Source organism: Cricetulus griseus, chromosome 3, assembly GCF_003668045.3.
Source record: "Cricetulus griseus strain 17A/GY chromosome 3, alternate assembly CriGri-PICRH-1.0, whole genome shotgun sequence".
Lineage (NCBI taxonomy): Eukaryota > Metazoa > Chordata > Mammalia > Rodentia > Cricetidae > Cricetulus > Cricetulus griseus.
The window spans coordinates 242,071,109-242,093,556 of NC_048596.1; the positions used below are offsets into that span (position 1 = coordinate 242,071,109).

A 22,448-nucleotide genomic window follows, 5' to 3' on the forward strand; every position below is an offset into this window, starting at 1 on the left:
AAAGAGGCGTGAATTTGAAGGAGAGTAGGGGTGGGTACATGGGAGGCTTTGGAGAGAGGAAAGGGAAGTTGTAATTATATTATAATCTCAAAATAAAATTAAAAAAGAAAACAAAAGTCATTAAAGTATACACTTAGTAGTACATACTCTACTGTTCTTCATCCTCAGGATTATCCTCTGTGAATATACTACTGATGACAGTTGTTGCTTCAGATAAGTTAGATGCCCCATGGACAGCATTTCTCAAAATGTCTATTCCATATTTGGCTCGCAAGGAATTTGGGGAGAGCAGTTTTGCTTCTTCTGGATCTACTGCACCCATCATTTTTTTCCATTCTGCAACAGCATTCCACTTGGTCAGAGCCATGATTACAGATATGCCCCTGCAAATAGTGATTCTTTTAGAAGGCAGGCTCCTTCAAGGGTATGAATTGCACACAGGGTTAAAGACAGAATACTTCTGGTCCATATCCAGAGCATTTTTTCCTAACAATGATCCTGTGCTTTTGTTGTTGTTGTTTTCCTTCTTCAATACGTTTTGTGTTAATTGAGTGCTGTAATTTAATTCTAAAGAATTAATGTGAATAGAGTTATAGTTTCACTACTTTTGGGACCACACAAACATTAACATGGGCCTAGGACTTTTGTTTTATGTCCACCCTTCAGCCTCTAGCATTTTAGGGGTTGCCTCCACTGCAGAAAGCCATCTTGCACAGGCCACCTTCATTCCCTAGGTGTGTTCTATCTAGTGATTGCCTGGTACCTGGGACAAAGATGTCTTACCTCAGCTCAATGCAGAACCACTTGGATGGCCAGGCTAGATGGTAAGCAGAAATTTTGGTCATCTGTAGAGTACTCTCACCCTGACCTCTTCCTCCTGATCCTCCTGCCTCTCTTTCCTTCCCCCCCCCCACCACAAATCCCCTAAATACATAGCCTGAATCATGAACTCACCCCAGGAAATGTCACCTACAACAGATGTACCTGGAACCTCACTTTCTTAGTGTTTATGTTGCAGGTTCTCAGTCATCCTCATGTCCTGTGAAGTGGTCTTGTGGTTTCCTCTCCATTTTACAGAAAAGGAGAGTTAAGCATAGTTTTGCATTGGCTAAGCAAGAATCTTAAGCCCTGGCAGATTCTACATGTATTGTGAAGAGCTAAAGAAATAGAAGGAGGAGGGATGAGAAGGAAGGGAATGAGAGAAGAAATTGTAAAAATAAATAAACTTTAAAAGTTAACAAGAAGTCTTTTCTTGAGTCAAATTAAATATAAAGTTATTAAAAAATAATTTGTTTCCCACAGTTCCTATAGCATACAATTACCATCCATGGCTACAATACAAAAAACCACATTTCAGAAACTTACGAAGATAAGGCTTCCACCACATTTTTATAAAAGTCCTTTCCTGTTATTTTGTAATAAACTTGGTTTGCATATTCAGGAGTCAAGTGTATTTCCTTCAGCAGGGTTATCTCAAATCCTGCCTCCTTAATGGTTTTCAGGATCTCCACTGAGGAAACAAACATTAGGTAACATTGTAGGTCATTTCCTCCATGTTCATAGTATATTCAAGATCAAAATAATAGAGGAAAATAATAGTTCAACTTGCATCTTGCTGTTTATCTATATGCACAATTGTGTAAAATCAAAAAGCACCAGATTAACAGTCAGAAGACCTTCAGAATTTTAGCATGAATCTCCCACTTTGTTCAACTTATGGAGAGTCAAACGGAAAAAGGAGATCTGCTGGCATGATAAACATGAAGATATGTTTTCATCGTTAGTCACCAAATGCCCAAGAATACCTTATATGATCTGTCCTGGGGAAGAGCCAAGGTGAAAATTCTTTCCTGAAGTGAAAAGGCGCTGCTGAGTGCATCATTACAGTAAACCCTGTAAGAATCTCACCAAGAGCCTGCTCACTGAAGCCTGCATTCTCCAGACCAAGGGGAACCAACTAAAAGACTTGGAGCTTTCTAGTAAAGGAAGAAGAGTTGGAAAAGACAAGATGCATTGGAAGGAGGAAGAGGAAAGGAGAAAGACACAGCTAAAGGAAATGCACTTGATACCAGAGCATGCAAAGTACATAGGAAAGAAATGATTTGTTTTACTCCAAATAAAAACATTCAGAGGTGCTAGGCTGGGAGGAAAGGTGAGTGAGACCTAATCAATGGAAAACCCGAAGAAGCCTGGGCCTTTCCTGCTGGCAAGGAGACAGCTATGATCTACCCCAGGAGACCCTCTAGTAAGAAATGTGAGACTACAAAGCATACAAGAGAAATGGGCCAATCCTATAAATTTGTCATAAGAAAATGATATTATAAAGAATAATATGTATGGTTCCTAAACCACAGTAAAGGAAACTATTATCTCTGGACTCTCAGGAATTCTTATTTCTAGAAATGTTGACTTTTGTGTTAGGCACGGATAGAGCAAGGTGTTGTCACAAAGCAGTGTGTCTTAGTTGATGTTTCTACTGCCATGATAAAACTCCATAATTGAAAACAACTTGGGGAGAATAGGGGTTATTTCATCTTACACTTCCACATCAGAATCCATCATTGGAGGAAGTTAGGGCAGGAATTTAAGAGGCAGAAAATGAAGCAAAAATAATGAAGATGCACTTCTTACTGGCCAGCTCACCATGGCTTGCTCAGTCTGGTTACAGTTCTTCTAAAACTTATGACCAATCTGAGCCTTGGCCCTATCTGCACCAGGAGACAGACCAGGGGACAGCCCCAAACCATCCAGGGCTGCATCTGCCAACATCAGAGACTTGGCCTCACCCCCTGGGTATGCCCCATCTGCACCCACTGTAGGAAGAGATGAAAAGATGGGTAGATGACAGTATAAAAATACATTCATATATGGGGCCTCTGGTAGTGGAACCAGTATTTATCCCTAATGCACAAATGGGCTCTGGGAGTCCATTCCCTATGGAGGGATACTCTCTCAGCCTAGATACATGGGGGAAGGCCTAGGTCCTGTCCCAAATAATGTGACAGACTTTGATGATCTCCCATGGGAGACCTCACCCTCTCTGAGAAGTGGATGGGAGTGGTGAGATGGGGAGATGGTGGGAGGAATGGGGGGCAGGAGGGAGAGGGAACTAGGATTGGTGTGCAAAATATATTGTTTTAATTTAAAAAACCTTAGGACCATCTTTCCAGGATTGGCACTGCCCACAATGAGTTAGGTTTTCTTACTTCAGTTATAAATAATCAAAGAAAAATATCCTATAGATTTGCTGGCAGTCCAACCCAGTGAGAGTATTTTTCTCAATTGAGGTTCTTCCTTCTTAAATGAATCTAGCTTGTGTCAAGCTAACCATTTGCCAGCTGTCCCACAAACACATCACCATCCAACTATGACCTTACTGGTCCTTTTGTCCTCTGATGTCATGTTAACATTAATATCACAATTTCAAACATCCCAAATTTAAAACTCCTAGTCTTCACAAAACCCAGTCTTTAAAAGCATCCAAAGCCTCAAACTTCAAGGCTAAAATATCTGGTCTCTTTAAAACTTTAAAGTCTCTCTAAACTCAAAAGTCTCTTTAAAAGTTCAAAGTCAACTGTGAGCACCTGTAGAAATAAAAAAAAAAGAGGTAAATACTTCCTTACTCCAAGAGGGGAGAATGAGTTCACAGTCACAGTCAAATCAAAGCAAAACAGTATTGTGGTGTAAAAGTCTCAGTGTTTGATGTCTAAGACCTATTCACAATCCTCTGGGCTCTAAAGAGAACCCATGTCTTCAAATTTGTTGTTTGCAGCACAAGACAGCTTGTCTCATAGGCTCAGGCCCACTCCACTCCACACATGCTGCTGTCCTTAGTGGTTGTCCCATCATCCTGACATCTCCAGAACTCTGGGGTCTCTGCTGCAATTGAGCCAATAGCTTCTGGGCTCTTTCAGGGACTCAGACCTTGCCATAGGCTGCCAAACCTTCTCTCAATGACCCCCTCCATCATCAGGCTTCTACTGCAACTGACGATGGCTTTGACCAGTGGTCTCTCACTATGTCTATCATTACAGGAAGTTAGGGCAGGGCCTAACTTAGTCCGGAACTGAAGTAGAAGCCCTAAAAGAACAGTGTTGATGCACTTGCTCCTTATGTCTGACTCATCCTGCTTTCTTAAACAGAAACATCTGCCCAGGAGTGGCAACATCTACAGTGATGTAGTCCCATTTATCTCAACAATTAATCAAAAAAGTGGTTCTTTGTGTATGAGTCATCTTTCCTGGCTTAGTTCCAGACCCATAGCCCAAGAACCACCCTTCCTTGTTAGGTCTTTGAGCCCTTTTTGTGACAGAGACACCTTTCCTGGGAAAATCACTTCTCCCCATTAGTACCCCTCACCAAAACCCTCTGTCATCCACTAAGCAACAATCTTAGTCCTAAACCTGTATCTTTGAACCCGTTGTACATACAAAACCCCCTTGCCTGGACTAGCTCTACCCCCATGGTTTGGGGGCCAGCTTCCGTGGTTGAACAGTTAAACAGCTCATTAACCAGCTTTACCTGACCTAACTCAGGTAAACTCCTCCACTGGCCCAATCTAAGGAAAACTAGACTATCATATCAGACACACAACCAAAAAGTTCCACATGCCTGGGTTAGATCACAAAAACAAAAGCAACAGGAATGGCCAAAACAGTATGTCTCCCATCAAAACCACTATTCCTGCAGAAGAGTCCAGGAGGCATAATTTAAAAGAACATTCATAAACTTTATCAAATAATTCAATGAATTTAAAGAAAATATGAATGAACACTTAAGTCCATGTTGATAAAAGTAAGTACTTGAGTAATGTCAGGATTTGAAGACTAAATTCATTTAAAAAATTAAAGGGAAAACAAGCTAAAATAATGTTAAAATTGAAAAGCTTAATATCTCAACTAGAAAATTCAGGGAAAAAAGCATCTTGTAGAATGAATCAAGCAGAGGATAAAATGTCAGGACTTGATGATATAGTATATGCTTACTTCTTTGTTCCTCGGTCACATGAGGTTTAATCAATGCCAGTGTTGTCTGAGGAGGGAAGAAATATTCTATTTCCTTCTCAGCTGCTTCCTTGGAACTGCTTCCATAGAACTGGTTAATAGGAAAAGTTCCTTTGGAAAATTGTGCACATAAACTTTGAAAAGAGAGGCCAAGTCAAAAATTGAATGTAATATAACAATCTAATGTAAATAACACTACTTATTTATTTACTGAAAAAAATATCATTTAACACTACCCATTCCATATCTAGGTACTGTGCAAAAGGAAATAATTAGCCAGTGACTTAGATATACTATGTCCTTTCAGGGAGGTGCCAAACATTAGAAAGGAAATATGTGAACATTTAAATCCCATTATTAACGAATATTACAATGGACAACTAGAACAGGGACCCCTGCAGAGAAAAGGCCTGGACTAGAATCATAGCTAGCTACATGACCTCACTTGGTTAAATTAAAGTTCTCTATATAGTGGTGTTAAGGCTTATCTTCATTTTTCTCCTAAGTATTTCAAAACTCTTATGATCAATTAAAGACATTGAAACTGTGATCACAGCTTTAATTGAGGTAATTTGTCATAAATTGTGGTTTATGGAAACCACTAGTTAGGTTTTTAGTTTCCAGGCCCAAGTCAAGCATCCCACCTTTTCTTGAAAAACCATAGTAATTCAAGCTTATGTTAAATGAGATCTCCACAAAAAGCAGTCAATTATTCTACCGGAAAATCTTTCCCTCTCAGACTAAAACTGTACTTCCTGTATCTTAGACTTAAAAAGAAATTAAATTGCATTGCATGAAAAAGGGTAGGGAATCATGGTGTGAGCAGTACCTCTCTGGAAAAACTGTATAAGCTTCCTCAACATTTTTTGGTCCTATTAAATCTTTCCAATATTTCACAGCATGTTCTCTCAACAGAACAAGGATGTAAGATTGATTACTGTTAGAAAAAGCAAAACCAAAGGTTAATGAAAGAATGTCTTAGTAGATAGTGATATAGAGAAAATACAAGTGTGTGTGTGTGTGTGTGTGTGTGTGTGTGTTAAACTGACTGAAGCATTTCAAATGATCTCTAAGGAGTCCAACATTAATACATGTTGGCATCCACTCAATACTTATATGACCTGGGAAGAAAGACAGAAATGAAATGGTAGGACCCCAGTTCATTATAGTTGTTTCTTCTAGGCTGTCATGCTCTGGTTGGTTTATGTAACCTGACTGGATTTTTGTTTCAGCTGCATTTCAGTTACTTCTCTAGATAATCTGGCAACTTTCTAATATCTCATTTCTTCTCCAGGATGTGTGATATTGAAGGTGATAAAAGGCCCCCAAAAGAGTAATTAGACTGCTCAAAGGGCCAAACAGTTCTCAGTTTGGATTTGGTAATGTTGCCCTCTCTGGAATTCTGCATCCAACTCAACTGGAAACAGGTATGTGTCTGTGTCCATGGGACCTATTACTTGCTCTAACAGTATTCCAGGAATGAAGAGCAAACAGATATTTGAGCAGAGAATGAGGACAGTAACAAGACTGACAAAGACATAGGCCAGGAATTTGTTTATAGAATTTAGTAGAAGTTTGTCAATCTAATAAAAAGAAAGCTTAAGATTGAAATGAGTGGAAAATAGATCATAGAACTTTCGAAATCTGAACACTGCTTTACCTAGACATGTAAGATAAAAGATTATTAAAATACTCTTCATCCTCATAGTCCTTGGTCATTGTTCTGGCTTCTTCCTCTGATAAAATTATCTTTCTCTGCATCAGTATGGTGAAACCGTCATTCTGAATAATTTTCAAAACATCATCTAAAGAAAAACAGTCATAACAAAGTAAGTTTCAAACTTCCAGATTCCTGGCTACAAACACAGTACATGGTGAAGCATTGTGAGGTATCTTATGTGTCTAATATTTTGGGAAATGTAAACATTCACAAAAACAGCTTCTCAGGTTTCAAGATGAATAGCACTTCTTAATCTGTCAATTATAATATTGCTTCAAATTTTCTTACCACATTGTAATTATTCACAAACACACAAAGAAGCCTCAGGAAGTAATTTCTTTTGCTGCACATGTACCATATATATGCAGATATGTGGTGACCTGAGTGAAAATGGCCCCCATAGGTTCATATATTTGAATGTTTGGTCCTAAGTTGGTGGGACTTTGTAAAGGCTTAGGATGTGTGTCCTTATTAGAGAAGATGTGTCACTGCTTGTGTGCTTTGAGGTGAAGAAGCACATGTCATTGCCAGCAGTTCTCTCTTTCTCTGCCTGCATCTTGAAAATCAGATGTAAGCTCTTAGCAATTGCTCTAGTGCTATATTTGGCTGCCTGCCACAATGCTTCCTGGCACGATGGTTATGGACTAGCCCTCTGAAACTATCAGGAACCAATCAATTAAATATTTTCTTTTTTGTGTTGCCTTAGTCATAGTGCCTCTCTACAGTAATAGAAAAAATTTAACCAATTCTAATATAAATATTTATAAACAGTAGGCTATTATTTTACTTGTCTATTTGGAAAGAAATAAGTTGACTGAATATCCAAAAGTATTTCTCAATCTCCTTCTCACTAGCCTGATTCTCTCTGTTGAAGACCAGAAAATAAGTCAATTTCCATTCTTCCTCATGCACGATATAGAAATGAACTCATATGTGATATATGACATGTACAAAGAAAATTCTGAGATGGTTCTGAAAGACGTATCTAGTGAAAATCTCCCTGCTCTACATTGGTTTTCTGCTTCATATAGCTGAGGACATGATGCTGGGATCTGTAGACACCACTGGATGAGCCAAAAATACAAATCTTAACTCAGAGCCCAGTAAGTACTATGTCTGGTTGATAGTTTTTTTTTTTCAACCAGAATCAAAGAGAATAAAACTAAGGAAGGCATACACAAGGATAACCAACTACCACTTCAGATAAGCGTAGTTTCTTTAGCTGTAATAGCATCATGGTTGTCACTATTAATTGTCAATCTTAAGCCAAAAATGGTCAAAAATTGAGACTATAATCAAACCAAGGACCAGTAGATTAGGGTGCCTGAGAAACAGTTTCAATTTGCTTTCCCCCTTTTATCATCATCCCAGCAACTTCAAGCAGCTCTAAGGTCCCTAAGCTGTGACAGCAATATGTTATTTTCTTAGCCTCTATTAAAGAAAACCAATTTTGTTTAAGCAATAACATTTCATAAACTCTTCAAAATTTGATCTTTCTTTCATTGCCCAGAGTGTATTTGCTTTCTTTAGAAAAAAAATGGAAAAGATGTCTTAGTTGTCCATTAATGGGAGTCTGATACTCAAATGCAGTCCAAACCAAGGCATCTGACATGGACTAAAAATAATGTTAAATGTTGGAGAGAAAGAGGTGGAGGGAGAGAAAGAGAGAGGGAGGAGAGAGGAAAGACAGGAGAGACAGAGGAGAGAGAAGAAAGAGAGTGAGAGTTGAATTTAAATTTGGAGCAAGTCTGACTGAGAGTTCAGACAGAGCACACATGGGAGGAGGAAGGCATGGGAAAGATGAGAAGCTTTCAGACACAATAAACAATCTGTTGAAGAGATGTCATTATACAGGAACAAAGAAGCAAGGACCATCTAAGGGTACTAAGATCCCCTGGAGGTTTTGGGTTTTGTAAGTGTATCACTGAATTATGTTCATTAACCTGTTCGAGTATATTCCTGTCTTAACCAGATAACTTCACTCTTGGGGGGAGAAGGCAATGTTGGAAGAGAATAAGGGGCATCTGCAGATAAACAGTCATTGAGAAGCAGAGATGGCATATACAGAATAAGAAAGGGGTAGTCATCTTGATGGTTCATATGCAGCAAAGAGTTATCTCTTTCAGCCAAGGATGATGCTTTTTCATTTTTATAATAATAAGGTATGAGTAAATGGAAACATCTTCAGCTTTCTGCCACTAGCACTCTTCTAATCTGCAGATCCCGAGAATCTCTCTCTTACTGCAAAGGAAATAAGGTCTTTGCTCTGAGGTTAATCGTCATATATATCCTACTACAGAAATCATTTCTGCCTGGCTGTATTCATGGTCAGTCCTTCAGCTAATTAATAACATGGCACAATGCAAATACAAAAGACTCAAAATTCTAACTCTAAGATAGATGATACGACAGGGAGCAAATGATCCTAGTGACATATGCAACAGCTGTAACCTCACAGCATTAAATTTCTCAGAATATTCCTACTACCTAGGAAAGTATTATTGGCCAAATACCAAGGGTGGTCAGACCTCAAAAGTTCAACATCTATAGATTCAAACAAATGCAACTTGTAAGACAGTTAGGTCTGTAGGGCTGCTGAATGTATATTGAACACATAAATATTTTTATTACTTTTTGCTAAACAAACCATTTGCACTGCATTACATATTGCAAGTCATATAGAGATCATCTGGTGTACACTGTGGCATCGATGTTTGTCACAAGCATAGAGTACACCATTTATATTTGGGATGGGGTTGAGTGTCAGAGCAACTCTGCAGGCAACCCCTGAAGACATTAAGAGAGGAGTGACCTCAGGAAATCACATGTAACCACTGTCTGAGCAAAATAAATAAATAAATAAATAAATAAATAAATAAATAAATGTGGCAGAATTCTGAATGATGAATTGTGTGGTATGAAGATCATATATCTTTAAAAAGATGCTCAAAATGTGGGCTTCTGAGAGCAAGGAGGAGTGTATGAGAAAGTTTAGAGTGGGGAAAGGTAAGGAGAAAATTTAGATAATTATATAATGACCTCAAAAAATAAAAATAATTTAATAAAAGTCAAGGCAGTACTAAACAGACCAAGTAAATAAACTTAAATAAAAATTAAGTTGAAAACTAATCAGGCTCCTCCAGCCTTTGCTTGAGATGAGTGTGGTCTCTCCCTCCATCCCCCCTTGGAACTTGCTGGATCTGCTCTGCTCTAGTGGACCCACCCCAGCAAGACAGACTACTCTGAGTCTGGCCACACCTCAGTCTTGCCCCCCCACCCTGCCCTCTGCCCACTGCTGGAGGTGAAAGTGAGCTCCACCTCCATCCCCTGATTGGAGCTTGCTGGGTCTGCTCCACTCATAGTAGACCTGCCCTGGCAGGATGAATCACCCCAAGTCTGGCCACACCTCAGTCTTTGCCCACCCTCTGCCCTCTGCCCTCCACTTGAGTCTTGCCCCCCCACATCCTCTGCTTGAGTGAGGAGAACACCAGGAGAGGCAGGACAATTCAGTTATCCACAAGTCTTGGCCCACCTACACCACCACGAGACTAGAGGAGAAGGAGAGACCCCACCTGCACCCACTCAAAGAAGGGATGGAAAGACGACAGTATAAGAACATACTCAACAAACGAAAGACCAATATGACACCACCAGAATCTAGGGACTCCACACTTCAGTAAAACCTGAAAATCCCAATGCAGATGAAGCAGAAGAGAAGGACCTTAAAAACAATTTTATGAAGACAATAGACACCCTAGAAGAGGAAGTGAGAAAATCACTTAAAGAAATAGAAGAAAAAAAATGAACAAATAATACTTGAAATGGAGGAAAAGAAAAACCAAAAAATTCAAGAAATAAACAAATCTCTTAAAGAATGTAAAGAAAGCCAAGAAAAAAACAGACAAACAAGTGAAGAATACAATTCAAACAGTTCAAGACTTGAAAGATGAAATAGAAACAATAAAGAAAACACAGAATGAGGGGATGCTGGAAATAGAAAAGCTGGGTAAATAATCAGGAACTGCAGATATAAGTATAATCAATAGAATACAAGAGATGGAAGAGAGAATCTTGGTTGTTGAAGACTCGCTAGAGGATATACTGTCATTGACCAAAGAAAATCTCAAGTCCAACATATCCCTAACACAAAATATCCAGGAAATATGGAACACTGTGGAAAGGCCAAACCTAAGAATAATAGGAATAGAAGGTGAAGAAATATAGCTCAAGGGTACAGAAAACATATTCAACAAAATCATAGAAGAAAACACCCCCAACCTAAAGAAGGATATGCCTATAAAAGTATAAGAAGCTTACAGAACACCAAATAGACTAGATCACAAAAAGAAGCCCCCTCAATGCATAATAATCAAAACACCAAACTTATGGAATAAATAAAAAATATTAAGAGCAACAAAAGAAAAAGGCCAAGTAACATATAAATGAAGACCTATCCAAATTACACCTGACTTCTCAATGGAAACTTTGAAAGCCAGAATGTCCTGGATACATGTTGTACAAACAGTAAGGGAACATGGATGCCAGCCCAGACTAGTATACCCAGCAAAGTTTTCAATCACTATAGATGGAGAAAACAAGATATTCGATAACAAAACAAGATTTAAACAATACAATTCACAAATCCAGGCTTACAGAAAGTATTGGAGGAAAACTTCAACCCAAGAAAGATAACTGCACTCACAAAAATATAGGCATAGATAACCCCACTTTACCAAACACCAAAAGAAAAAAGGGGGGATCCACACACAATAGCACCACCAACAACAAACAAACAAGAATGACCAATCAATGGACATTAGTATCCATCAATGTCAATGGTCTTAAGATGCCTATAAAAAGACACAGGCTAACAGAATGGATACCAAGACACAATCCATCCTTCTGCTGCATACAAGAAACACATCTCAACATCAAAGATAGACAGGACCTCAGAGTAAAGGGTTGGGAAAAGATTTTCCAATCAAATGGACCCAAGAAACAAGCTGGAGTAGCTATCCTAATATCTAACAAATTAGACTTAAAACTAAAATCAATCAAGAGAGATGACGAGGTCAATTCATATTCAACACAGGAAAAGTCCATCAACATGAAGTCTCAATCATGAACATCTATGCCCCAAATATGAAGGCACCCACATTCGTAAAAGAAACATTACTAAAGCTCAAATCACACATTAAAAACCCCATTCACTTATAGTGAGACACTTCAACATCCCGCTCTCACCACTAGACAGGACCACCAGACAAAAACTTAACAAAGAAACAAAGGAACTAACAAAAGTTATGACACAGTTAGGATTAACAGACATCTATAGAACATCCCATCCAAACACAAAAGAATATACTTTCTTCTCAGCTCCACATGGAATCTTCTCTAAAATTGATCACACACTCAGCAACACAGCAAACCTCAACAGATACAAAAAAATTGTAATAACAACCTGTATCCTATCAGATAGAATTCAACAACAACACAAATTGCAGAACCCCTACAAACTCATGGAGATTGAACAATGCACAATTGCATCATTCCTGAGTGAAGGAAGAAATAAAAAAATGAAATTAAATACTTCCTAGAATTCAACAAGAATAAAGACACAACATCCCCAAACTTATGGGACGCTTTGAAGGCAGTGCTAAGAGGAAAGTTCATAGCTCTAAGTGCCCACATGAAGAAATTGGAGAGTAGTCACACTAGAGAATTAACAGCATAACTGAAATCTCTAGAACACAAAGAAGCAAACTCACCCCAAAGGAGTAGACACCAGGAAATAATCGAATTGAGGGCTGAAATTAATAAAGTAGGAGCTAGGAAAACAAGTCAAAGAATCAATGAAACAAAGAGTTGGTTCTTCGAGAAAATCAATAAGATAGACAACCCTCTATCCAAACTAACCAAAAGGCAGAGAGAAAGCATGTTAAATAACAAAATCAGAAATGAAAAGTGGGACATAACAACAGACACCGAGGAAATCCAGAGAATCAACAGGACATACTTTGAAAAACTGTACTCCACAAAAATCAAAAATTTAATGGAAATGGACAATGTCCTGGATAGATATCCCTTACCAATATTAAATAAAAAACAGATAAGCAATTTAAATAGGCCTATAACACCTAATGAAATAGAAGCAGTCATCAAAAGTCTTCCAACCGAAAAAAAAAAAAAGCCTAGGGATAGATGGCTCCAGTGCAGAATTCTTCCAGAAATTCAAAGAACAGCTAATACCAATTCTCCTCAAAGTATTCCACACAATAGAAGCAAAGGGGTCATTGCCAAACTCTTTTTATGAGGCTTCAATAACCTTGGTACCCAAGATACAACTAAGAAAGAGAACTACAGACCAATATCCCTCATGAACATTGATGCAAAAACACTCAACAAAATACTGGCAAATGGAATCCAAGAACACATCAAAAAATAATCCAAGATGATCAAGTAGACTTCATCCCAGTGATGCAGGGATGGTTCAACATATGAAAATCCATCAATGTAATCCACCATATAAACAAACTGAAAAAGAAAAATATTATGATCATCTCACTAGATGCAGAAAAAACCTTTGACAAAATCCAAAACCCCTTCATGATAAAGGTCCTGGAGAGATCAGGAATAACAGGAACACAGTAAAAGCAATATACAGTAAACCAACAGTCAACATCAAACTAAATGGAGAGAAACTCAATGAGATTCATCTAAAATCCGGAACAAGACAGGGCTGTCCACTCTTTCCATACCTCTTCAATATTGTATTTGAAGTGCTAGGTAGAGCAATAAGACAACAAAAGGAGATCAAAAGGATACAAATTGGAAAGGACGAAGCCAAACTTTCACTATTTGCAGATGATAAAATAGTTTACTTAAATGACCCATAAAACTCTACCAGGGAACTCCTACAGCTGATAAACACGTTCATCAAAATGGCAGGATACAAGATTAACTCAGAAAAGTCAGTAGCCCTACTATACGTAGATGGTAAATGGGCTGAGAAAGAAATCAGAGAAACATCACGCTTTGCAATAGACACAAACAACATAAAGTATCTTGCGGTAACACTAACCAAAGAAGTGAAAGACCTGTATAGCAAGAACTTTGAGTCTTTAAAGAAAGAAATTAAACAAGATACCAGAAAATGGAAAGATCTCCCATTCTCTAGGATAGGTAAAATACACAAAGTAAAAATGGCAATCTTGCCAAAAGCAATCTATACATTCAACACAATACCCACCAAAATCCCAACACAGTTCTTCACAGACCTTGAAAGAACAATATTCAACTTTATATGAAAAAAAAAAAAACAGGATAGCCAAAACAACCCTGTACAATAAAGCAACTTCTGGAGGTATCACCTTCCCTTGACTTCAAGCTCTATTATCGAGCCATAGTCCTGAAAACAGCTTGGTATTCGCACAAAAATAGACAGGTAGATCAATGGAATCAAATAGAAAACCCTGATATTAACACATACACCTATGAACACCTGATTTTTTTACAAAGAAGCTAAAATTATACAATGGAAAAAAGAAAGCATTTCAAAAAATGTTGCTGGAATAACTGGATGCTGACATGTAGAAGATTGCAGATAGACCCATATCTATCACCATTCACAAAACTTAAGTCAAAATGGATCAAAGACCTCATCATAAACACAGCTACTCTGAACTTATTAGAAGAGAAAGTGGGAAGTACCCTTGAGCGAATTGGTACAGGAGACCTGAACTTAACACCAGAATCACAGACATTGATATTGACAATTAATAAATGGGACCTCCTGAATCTGAGAAGCTTCTGTAATGCAAAGCACACAGTCAACAAGACAAAAAGGCAGCCCACATAATGGGATGAGATCTTCACCAACCCCTCATCTGACAGAGGGCTGATTTCCAAATTATACAATGAACTCAAGAAGCTAGTCACCAAAACACCAAACTATCCAATTAAACAGTGAGGTACAGAACTAAATAGAGAATTCTCAATAGAGTAATCTAAAATGGCTGAAAGACACTTAAGAAAGTGCTCAACATCCTCGACTATCAGGTAAATGCAACTCAAAACAACTCAGATACCACCTGACACTGGCCAGAATGTCTAAAATCAAAAACACCAATGACAGTCTAAGCTAGAGAGGATATGGAGAAAGAGGAACATTCCTCCATTGCTGGTTGGAGTGCAAACTTGTATGACCACTTTGGAAATCAGTATGGAGCCAAGAAGGTGCTGGAGAAACCCGCAGAAACAGTTGATCTGACCTAGTGAGAGCAGGAAGACCCTAGTGGTAAAGTTGGGGGACTAGCATTGGATCGAACCAAGCCCTCTCAATGTGGGTGCCAGCTTGGAGGCCTGGGCAGTCTATGGGACCTCTAACAATGGAGCCAGTGTTTATCTCTAGTGCACAAATAGACATTGGGGGCCCATTCTCTTTGGAGGGATACTATTGCAGCCCAGATACATGAACGGAGGGCCTAGGCTCTTCCCCAAATAATGTGAATGACTTTGATGGTCCCCTATGGAAGGTCTCACTATCCTTGGGGAGTGGGTGGGGGTGGTTTGTGGGGGCTGATGGGGGGCATGGGAGGATGGAAGGGCAGGATAATCAGGGGTTGATGTGTAAAATAAGAGTGCTTCTAAAATTTAAATAAAGAAACTAATCTGATTAGTCTGACCATGGCAGCAGCATGGCCCTCAGTCATCAACAAGACCTCAAGTGGCAGCCCAGACCTTGGACATCCATATGGCCCTCAGTTGTAAGGCAGGCCATGGACATCAACACAGACTCCGGCTAAGGTAGGGCAGGAGAGCTGACCTGGAGACCCTTGGTGGCCCTGGGAAAACTGTCCTCCTCCTCTACAGCTGCTGCAGTAGGCTATCTGGCCCTGTATTTGGAAGATCTGACCCCACCCCTCACCATCTAGGAGGGAAAACTGGCCCACACATAATGGGGGCAGTCTACCTCAAGATCCAGCAATTCCTCTCTTGGGCATATACCCAAATAATGCACGTTCATACAACAAGGACATATGGTCAACCGTGTTCACAGCAGCATTGTAATAGTCAGAAACTGGAAGCAACCTAGATGCCCCTCGACCAAAGAATGGATAAAGAAAATGTAGTTCATTTGCACAATGGAGTACTACTCAGCAGAAAAAAGCAATGGAATCTTGAAATTCGCAGGCAAATGGATGGAACCAGAAGAAACCATCCTGAGTGAGGTAACCCAGTCACAAGAAGACAAAACATGGTATGTACTCACTCATATATGAATTTTAGACATAGAGCAAAGGATTACCAGCCTACAATCCTCTTCACCAAAGAAACTAGGAATCAAGAAGGACTCTAAGAGAAAAATGCATGGTCCCCTGAGAATGGGAAAGGCCAGAATCTCCTGAGCTAATTCGGAGCATGAGGGTAGGGGAGAGGGAGCTGGCAGAATGAGAGGAGGAGAAGAAGAGGGGAGAGGAGGAAATGGAGGATCAGAAAGGTTGAGTTAGGGGAAGAATAGAGGAGAGCAGGATGAGAGATATCATAACAGAGGGAGCCATTTTCCGTCCAAAGAGATATCTTGCAGTAGGGAGATTTCCAGAGATCTACAAGGATGACACCAACTGACAATCTAGGCAATGGTGGAGAGGCTACCATAAATGTCCTTCCCCTATAATGAGACTGATGACTACTTTGTATGCCATCCTAGAGCCCTCGTCCAGTGGCTGATGGAAGCAGAGGCAGACACCCACAGATATACACTGAATTGAACCCTGAAACCCAGTTGCAGAGTGGCAGGAATGAAAATCAAAGGGATCAGGACCAGGCTGGTGAATCTCACAGAAACATCTGGCCTGAACAAGGGAGAGCACATGGTTCCCAGACTGCTGTCTGGAAGGCCAGCACAAGACTGATTCAGACCCCTAAACATGGATGTCAATGAGGAGGCCTCTGCACTCTTTGGGACCCCTGGGAGTGGATCAGTATTTTTCCCTGGTGTAAGAAGGGACTTTGAGAGCCCATCCCATGTGAAGGGATGCTCTCTGGGCCTGGACACATGGGGGAGGGCCTAGGCCAGGCACAGGATGATGTTGTGGAATTTGGGGAGCCCCCATGGAGGCCCTACTCTCTATGGGGAGCGGAAAAGGTGGGGGGAGGGGGCTGGTGGGGTCTAGGAGGAAGGGGAGGGAGATGGAGAAGGGATTGTCATGTGAAGCAAGCTTGTTCCTAATTTGAACTAATAAAACATAAAATAAAAAGCATTGTGAAAGTACATACAAATGTCTTTATAAATGGTCAATTATACACAGGAATCTTTCACTTCTAGGAATACATTAGAAATACAGCATATGATACTTAAACATATTCATTATAGCATTAATTCTCAAATTAACTGTTTCAAAATTTGAAACAATGTGATACCATGTAAGAGCTTAAGGGCTAGAGACAAGGCTCAGTTAATAAAGTGCTTGCCTTGCAAGCATGAGGACCTCCTGAGTTTGATCCTCAGAGCTCATAGAAAAAATCCAGTCATGATTATGATGCCCATACTGGGGAAGCAGAAACAGGTGAATCCCAGGGATCCCTGGCCAGTCTTCCCAGAGTACTCCAAAAATTCCAGACTGGTGAGAGACCCTGTCTCAAAAATAAAAGTAGATGGTGTCTGAGGAATGACAGCTGATAGCTGAGGTTGTTCTCTGTGTAAACACACACACACACACACACACACACACACACACACACACACACACACACACAATGTCCTCTTATCGGTTCTAGCACACGTCAGTTTGAATTGTCACTTTTTTACTTTATTAAGTCTGGATAGAATTTTCTAATATTATGTAACTTTTCTGAAAAATTATGAATTACTATATGCATAGCATTCTGAGTAAGTGAGAAAAAATGAGTAAAGATACACTGGTTACTTGGGTTCTTTTTTTAAAAAAACTATATCACGCCCTGTTGTACACTCAAGTTTGTCTTGGAAAAAAAATCAGTTTTCATCAAGAATATTTTTAGCAGCGAGAACTACCAATAGATGTCCTGCTTTGACTATGATGGCATAAATATGACAGGAGTTCTCTAAATGATATGTAAATTTTCCTCTTTTGAATCAAAGCAGAACAAACTTGCCTCGTATACTTTTATAATAAGCTGAGAAGATCTTTGGAGTTATTTATTTGAGCTAAGTAACATATGAAAGATATAAAAATGGAAACTTTTATGATAGACTATAGACAGAAGTCAAAGTGGAGTCAGGTGTGGCCTGCTACTGAGTGAACCCATGGCTTTCTCAGGTCTGAACTGGGGACATTGTGGGGCGATTTGCCCCTGCCCTGTCATTAATGTTCTGGCCACATGGATGCCAAAATGTAAAAGGGAGCTGTTAATTGGTTTAAATAATAAAAACCAGGAGTCAGTTATAGAGGAAAATGCTGAGAGATCAGAAAGAAGAAAGAGCAAGCCACAGCCATACCTTACCTCCTTAGCATCTCAGCAGACCAGAGAGTGAGCTCCTGTTTCTTCCTGCTTATATCCTTTCTTTGCCCAGTCATCTTACTGTGTGCCCAGCCATCTCACTTCCTGTCTGTACTCAGCCATCTCAATTCATTGAATCTGTGAGATCCAAGTTATCTGAAAAATCTATCTGAAGACTAAAAATGCGGTGAAGAATGACAGAGGAAGATGCCCAAAGTGAGTGTCTCATACACACACCCACCACCCTCTCCCAGAGAATTTAAAAGTCATACAGTTTGGAAGCTGTCTAGTTCTTGACAGACCAAATTTGAGTTATCAGCAGGCTACTCTCCTTTCCGAAGACTCTAGAGAAGTCATTTTCTTGTCACCCAGATTATTGGCAAAATATGGATCCTTATGCTTGTAGGGATGAGGTCCTCATATTCTTGCTGGCTTCAAACTTGGCTGTTCCCTTGCTTCTAGGATTTGCTGCATTTCTTGGCTGGTAGCCTTCTTTTCCAGCCTTCATAACTAGCAATGGTGAGCCATAGACTTCTTTCATACTTTCTGCCTGGCACACAGTCCTGCTTCCCTCTCTGCCTTTAAGGACACATGGGATTGATAAGGCCATCTGGAAAAATCAGCTGGGTTGAATCTCAAAGTTTTTCACCTTATCACATCTGTAGAGTCTCTCTGACCAAGTAATGTAGCATACCCATAGTTTGGGTGGATCATAGCATGAACACCTTTAGGTAACTGTAGTTCTACATGCCAAAGTCAAGCTTAGTGGCTGTAGTTGGGGATAGACAGGGGAGGCCATACATTGCCAGTGGAGTGACATAGCAGGACTTGTCTGGACCCACACCTCTCTATTTAGAAGAGTATAAAAATATTAAACTTGACTCCTTCTTTTGGCCTACCCATCCTTTCATCATCCAAAAAACACCCTTGCCCCACTTGATTTGGGTTGCTATCCCAGAATTTCACAGTTCTACAAAGAAAGACATTTATTTTTAATGGTTGGAAACATTTCCTATGTAGCCATGACACTGTCAAATCTGTGTCTCATGTGAGCCCATTTCTTGCTTGATAGTTGGTACTTTTTATCTTTTTATCTCATATGGTATAAGAGGTGACCTTGAACACTGTTTCTGCTTCAGCCTCCTAAGGGTTGAGGTTGCAGGTATATACACCCTGCTCTGGGTCCTCTTTTATAAGGTAGCTTCATGAGGAATGCTTTAATTAACTTCAAATGACCCTACTCTCTGAAAGTATCATAATGGTGATTAGATTTCAGCATTGATTTTAGGAGGACACAAGCATTCAGTTCATAGTTCCTGTTGATTATGTCATGACATTCAGGAGTCATGGTTGCTGGTATGTACACTGAATGGTGGCTGGGGAAGCAAGGACTATATTTATTCTCAAAGGCTTAAGGAGGAGACCAACACTCTGCTAGACTGTGATTTTACATACAATAGGGTGACTATGGGTAAGCCAGAGTAGATGTGATCAAGATATGTTGTATATGTATATGAATAATAATATTTCAAAGAATGTACAAAATAATATCAACAAGGAGAAATTTAACTCAATAGAAAAGAAGGATTTCAAAGGTCTAGGGGAAGAGTTTAGCCAACAGGCAGACAAACGTGGAAGAGTGACTGAAAAAAGCTCCATGTGTGATGATGAACTGGTGGTTTCGAGTCCTGCCAATGGTTGGAGGCATCGTCTTCATGATGGTGGTGGTCCTTTCTTCCTTTTTAGGGTTTGGATGGCTGGAACTTGCCCTTTGTAACTGATGGAGAATTTAAATATGCATCTAAGAAGCATCAGAATAGTCCCTTCCCTTCCCTCACATTGCACACTTGGTGTGACACTTGGTACCATTAAGACAGTGCTTAACAGCAGTTGTTATCACTAATAAAGTTTCTTTTCTGTCAAATTATCTGACAGAATATCCTCAAGAAAAAAGGAAGAAAAGCACAAGAGAAAGTTAACTTGTTATCTGCACTAGCATAATCCACAGTTCTGCACTACTTGTTATCTGTGGTACTTGTTATCTGCAGTGCTTGTTATATTCAGTAATGTTATCTGCAGTTCTTGTTATACACCGTACTTGCTATCTGTAGTCCTTGTTATCTGCAGTATTGTTATTCACAGTATTGCATTCTACAGTGCTTGTTATCTGCAGTAATGTTGTTTACAGTACTTTTGATGAACACTGCAGTTGTTATCTGCAATACATGTTATCTGCAATTCTTGTTATTTGCTGTAATGTTGTCCGCAGTACTTGTTATCTCTGGTGCTTGTTATCTGCAGTACTTGTTATTAATAGTGCTTGTTATCCACAGTACTTCTTATTGGCAGTGGTTCTTCTCCATTGGTGCTTGTTATTTGCAGTATTTGTTATGAACAGTACTTGCTATCCATAGTAATGTTATCTGAAGTACTTGTTATCCGGGGTGCATGTTATCCACAGTACTTGTTATCTACGGTTCTTCTTATCCTCAGTGCTTGTTATCCACAGTACTTGTTGTGAACAGTACTTGGTATCCACAGTACTTGTCCACATTACTTGTTATCCTAATTGCTTGTTGTCTGCATTGCTTGTTATCTGCAGTACTTGTTATCCACAGTACTTGATATCCTCAGTGAGTGCTTGTTATCTGTACTGTTTATTATTCCCATAGCTTATTATCTGCAGTGAGTACTTGCTATCTGCATTGCTTGTTATATGCTGAAATTTCTCACAGCTTGAGTTGCTATGAGAAAATGTCAGAGATTCAGTGGATTTAAGAGCAAAAAATTTAGTTTTTCATAGTTCCAGCAGTTCTTACAGAAGTGTAAGATCAAGATGCCAAAAAGTTTGGTTCCTGTTGAGGTCTCCCTTTCTAGCTTAGGGATGTGTATACTTTTACTGTAGACTTGCATGGACTTACTTGATCTGTCTTGGGAGAAGAGCAACTTGCCATATCCTATCATATCACAATAATGTTTTCTGGACGGTCCTAGCATCAATCCCTGTGTAGACTCACCTTTATGATCTCACTTAATTTGAATAGCTTTCTTAAAGGCTCTGTCGCCACATGCACTTAGACTTTTGAGGTGAGAAGAATAAATTAGTTTTTTACAATATGCTAAGAGAAGAGGGGAGAATCTTTCAATGCTCATTTAAAGTGAAAAAAGACAGAAAAAGAGACATAAAAAGGAAAGAAGCCAAGAAAATATTCAAAAATAAAAACCAATTACAAATATGATAAACACTCATTAGCTTTATTTATAATTGATTTATAATAATGTAAATGTCAGACCATATTTAAGTATTTTTCTATAAAATACATTAATAAAACCTCTGAGAAAATATTTATAAGCTACATATATGAAAAGGACTTAGGCTCTAAATATACAAAGAAATCAGAAATTTTAGTAGTAAGAAAACAAAAAAATCAGATACAAGCTAAAGATCTCATCAAATGATTAAATTAGAGCATATTTTTTATTTGAAATATTAAGCATCTCATTGTGGTCAGGCTCATTTGATATCCACTCTGGAAGCTAATAGCGAAAGATCTAAGAAGTCACACCATAAAGGAAGATATAGGCATCACTAGTATGCATGTTAAAAAAATGCCAAGCTACATACACTTAATGGGAAACTCTCAAATAAGTATCATTGAGTATGTACTAGTTCAGACAAAACTGGCAGTACAATGGCTGACAAAGATGCAGGCTAAGAAGAACTCTAATTCATTGATAGCAGAATAGAAAATAGTATAACTACATTGAAATGCACTCTGGCAGTTTCTTACACAGTTAAAGTACAACTTTCCACATGGTCCACAAATCATGGTCCTAGCTATTTACCTAGTTAAATTGAAAGCTTATGTCAGCTCAGGAACCTCTGCATGAATGTTTGTAGCAGTTCATTCTTGAAAGTGAAAGAAACTAAAACTGGGAAAAATGTACTTTAATAAATCACCTGATGAACTCCACTGCATTTTTACAACTGAATGTTATTCAGCAATAATTATTAAGTAATGAGCTATGAAACTTTAAAGCCATGGGGAATCCTAGTCGACATTAATATGTGGAAGAAGTCAATCTGAAAGGGATGTGTACTATGCAATTTCAATGACAGCATTCTGGAAAGACAAACTGAAAAGCAACAGAAAGCTCAGATCTGGTAGGGTGTGCACAAGAAGCATAGGGACATTCAGGCCTGAGTCTCCATGCTGATCTAATCTGCAATAGGAAAAAAATGC

The 22,448-nt window shown here is 39.1% G+C and overlaps 1 protein-coding gene across 1 annotated transcript in view; it reads right to left on the reverse strand.

The window, feature by feature from the left end:
• The window catches only part of Nme8 (NME/NM23 family member 8), a 53,014-nt gene that overhangs the window by 13,086 nt on the left and 17,480 nt on the right, over positions 1–22,448 (reverse strand). The window contains exons 11-15 of the mRNA XM_027409260.2: positions 6,664–6,808; positions 5,833–5,940; positions 4,986–5,137; positions 1,366–1,510; positions 153–383 (exon numbers count right to left, since the gene is read on the reverse strand). Coding sequence (XP_027265061.2) covers positions 153–383; positions 1,366–1,510; positions 4,986–5,137; positions 5,833–5,940; positions 6,664–6,808 — 781 coding nt within the window. The remainder of the gene's footprint in view (positions 1–152; positions 384–1,365; positions 1,511–4,985; positions 5,138–5,832; positions 5,941–6,663; positions 6,809–22,448) is intronic.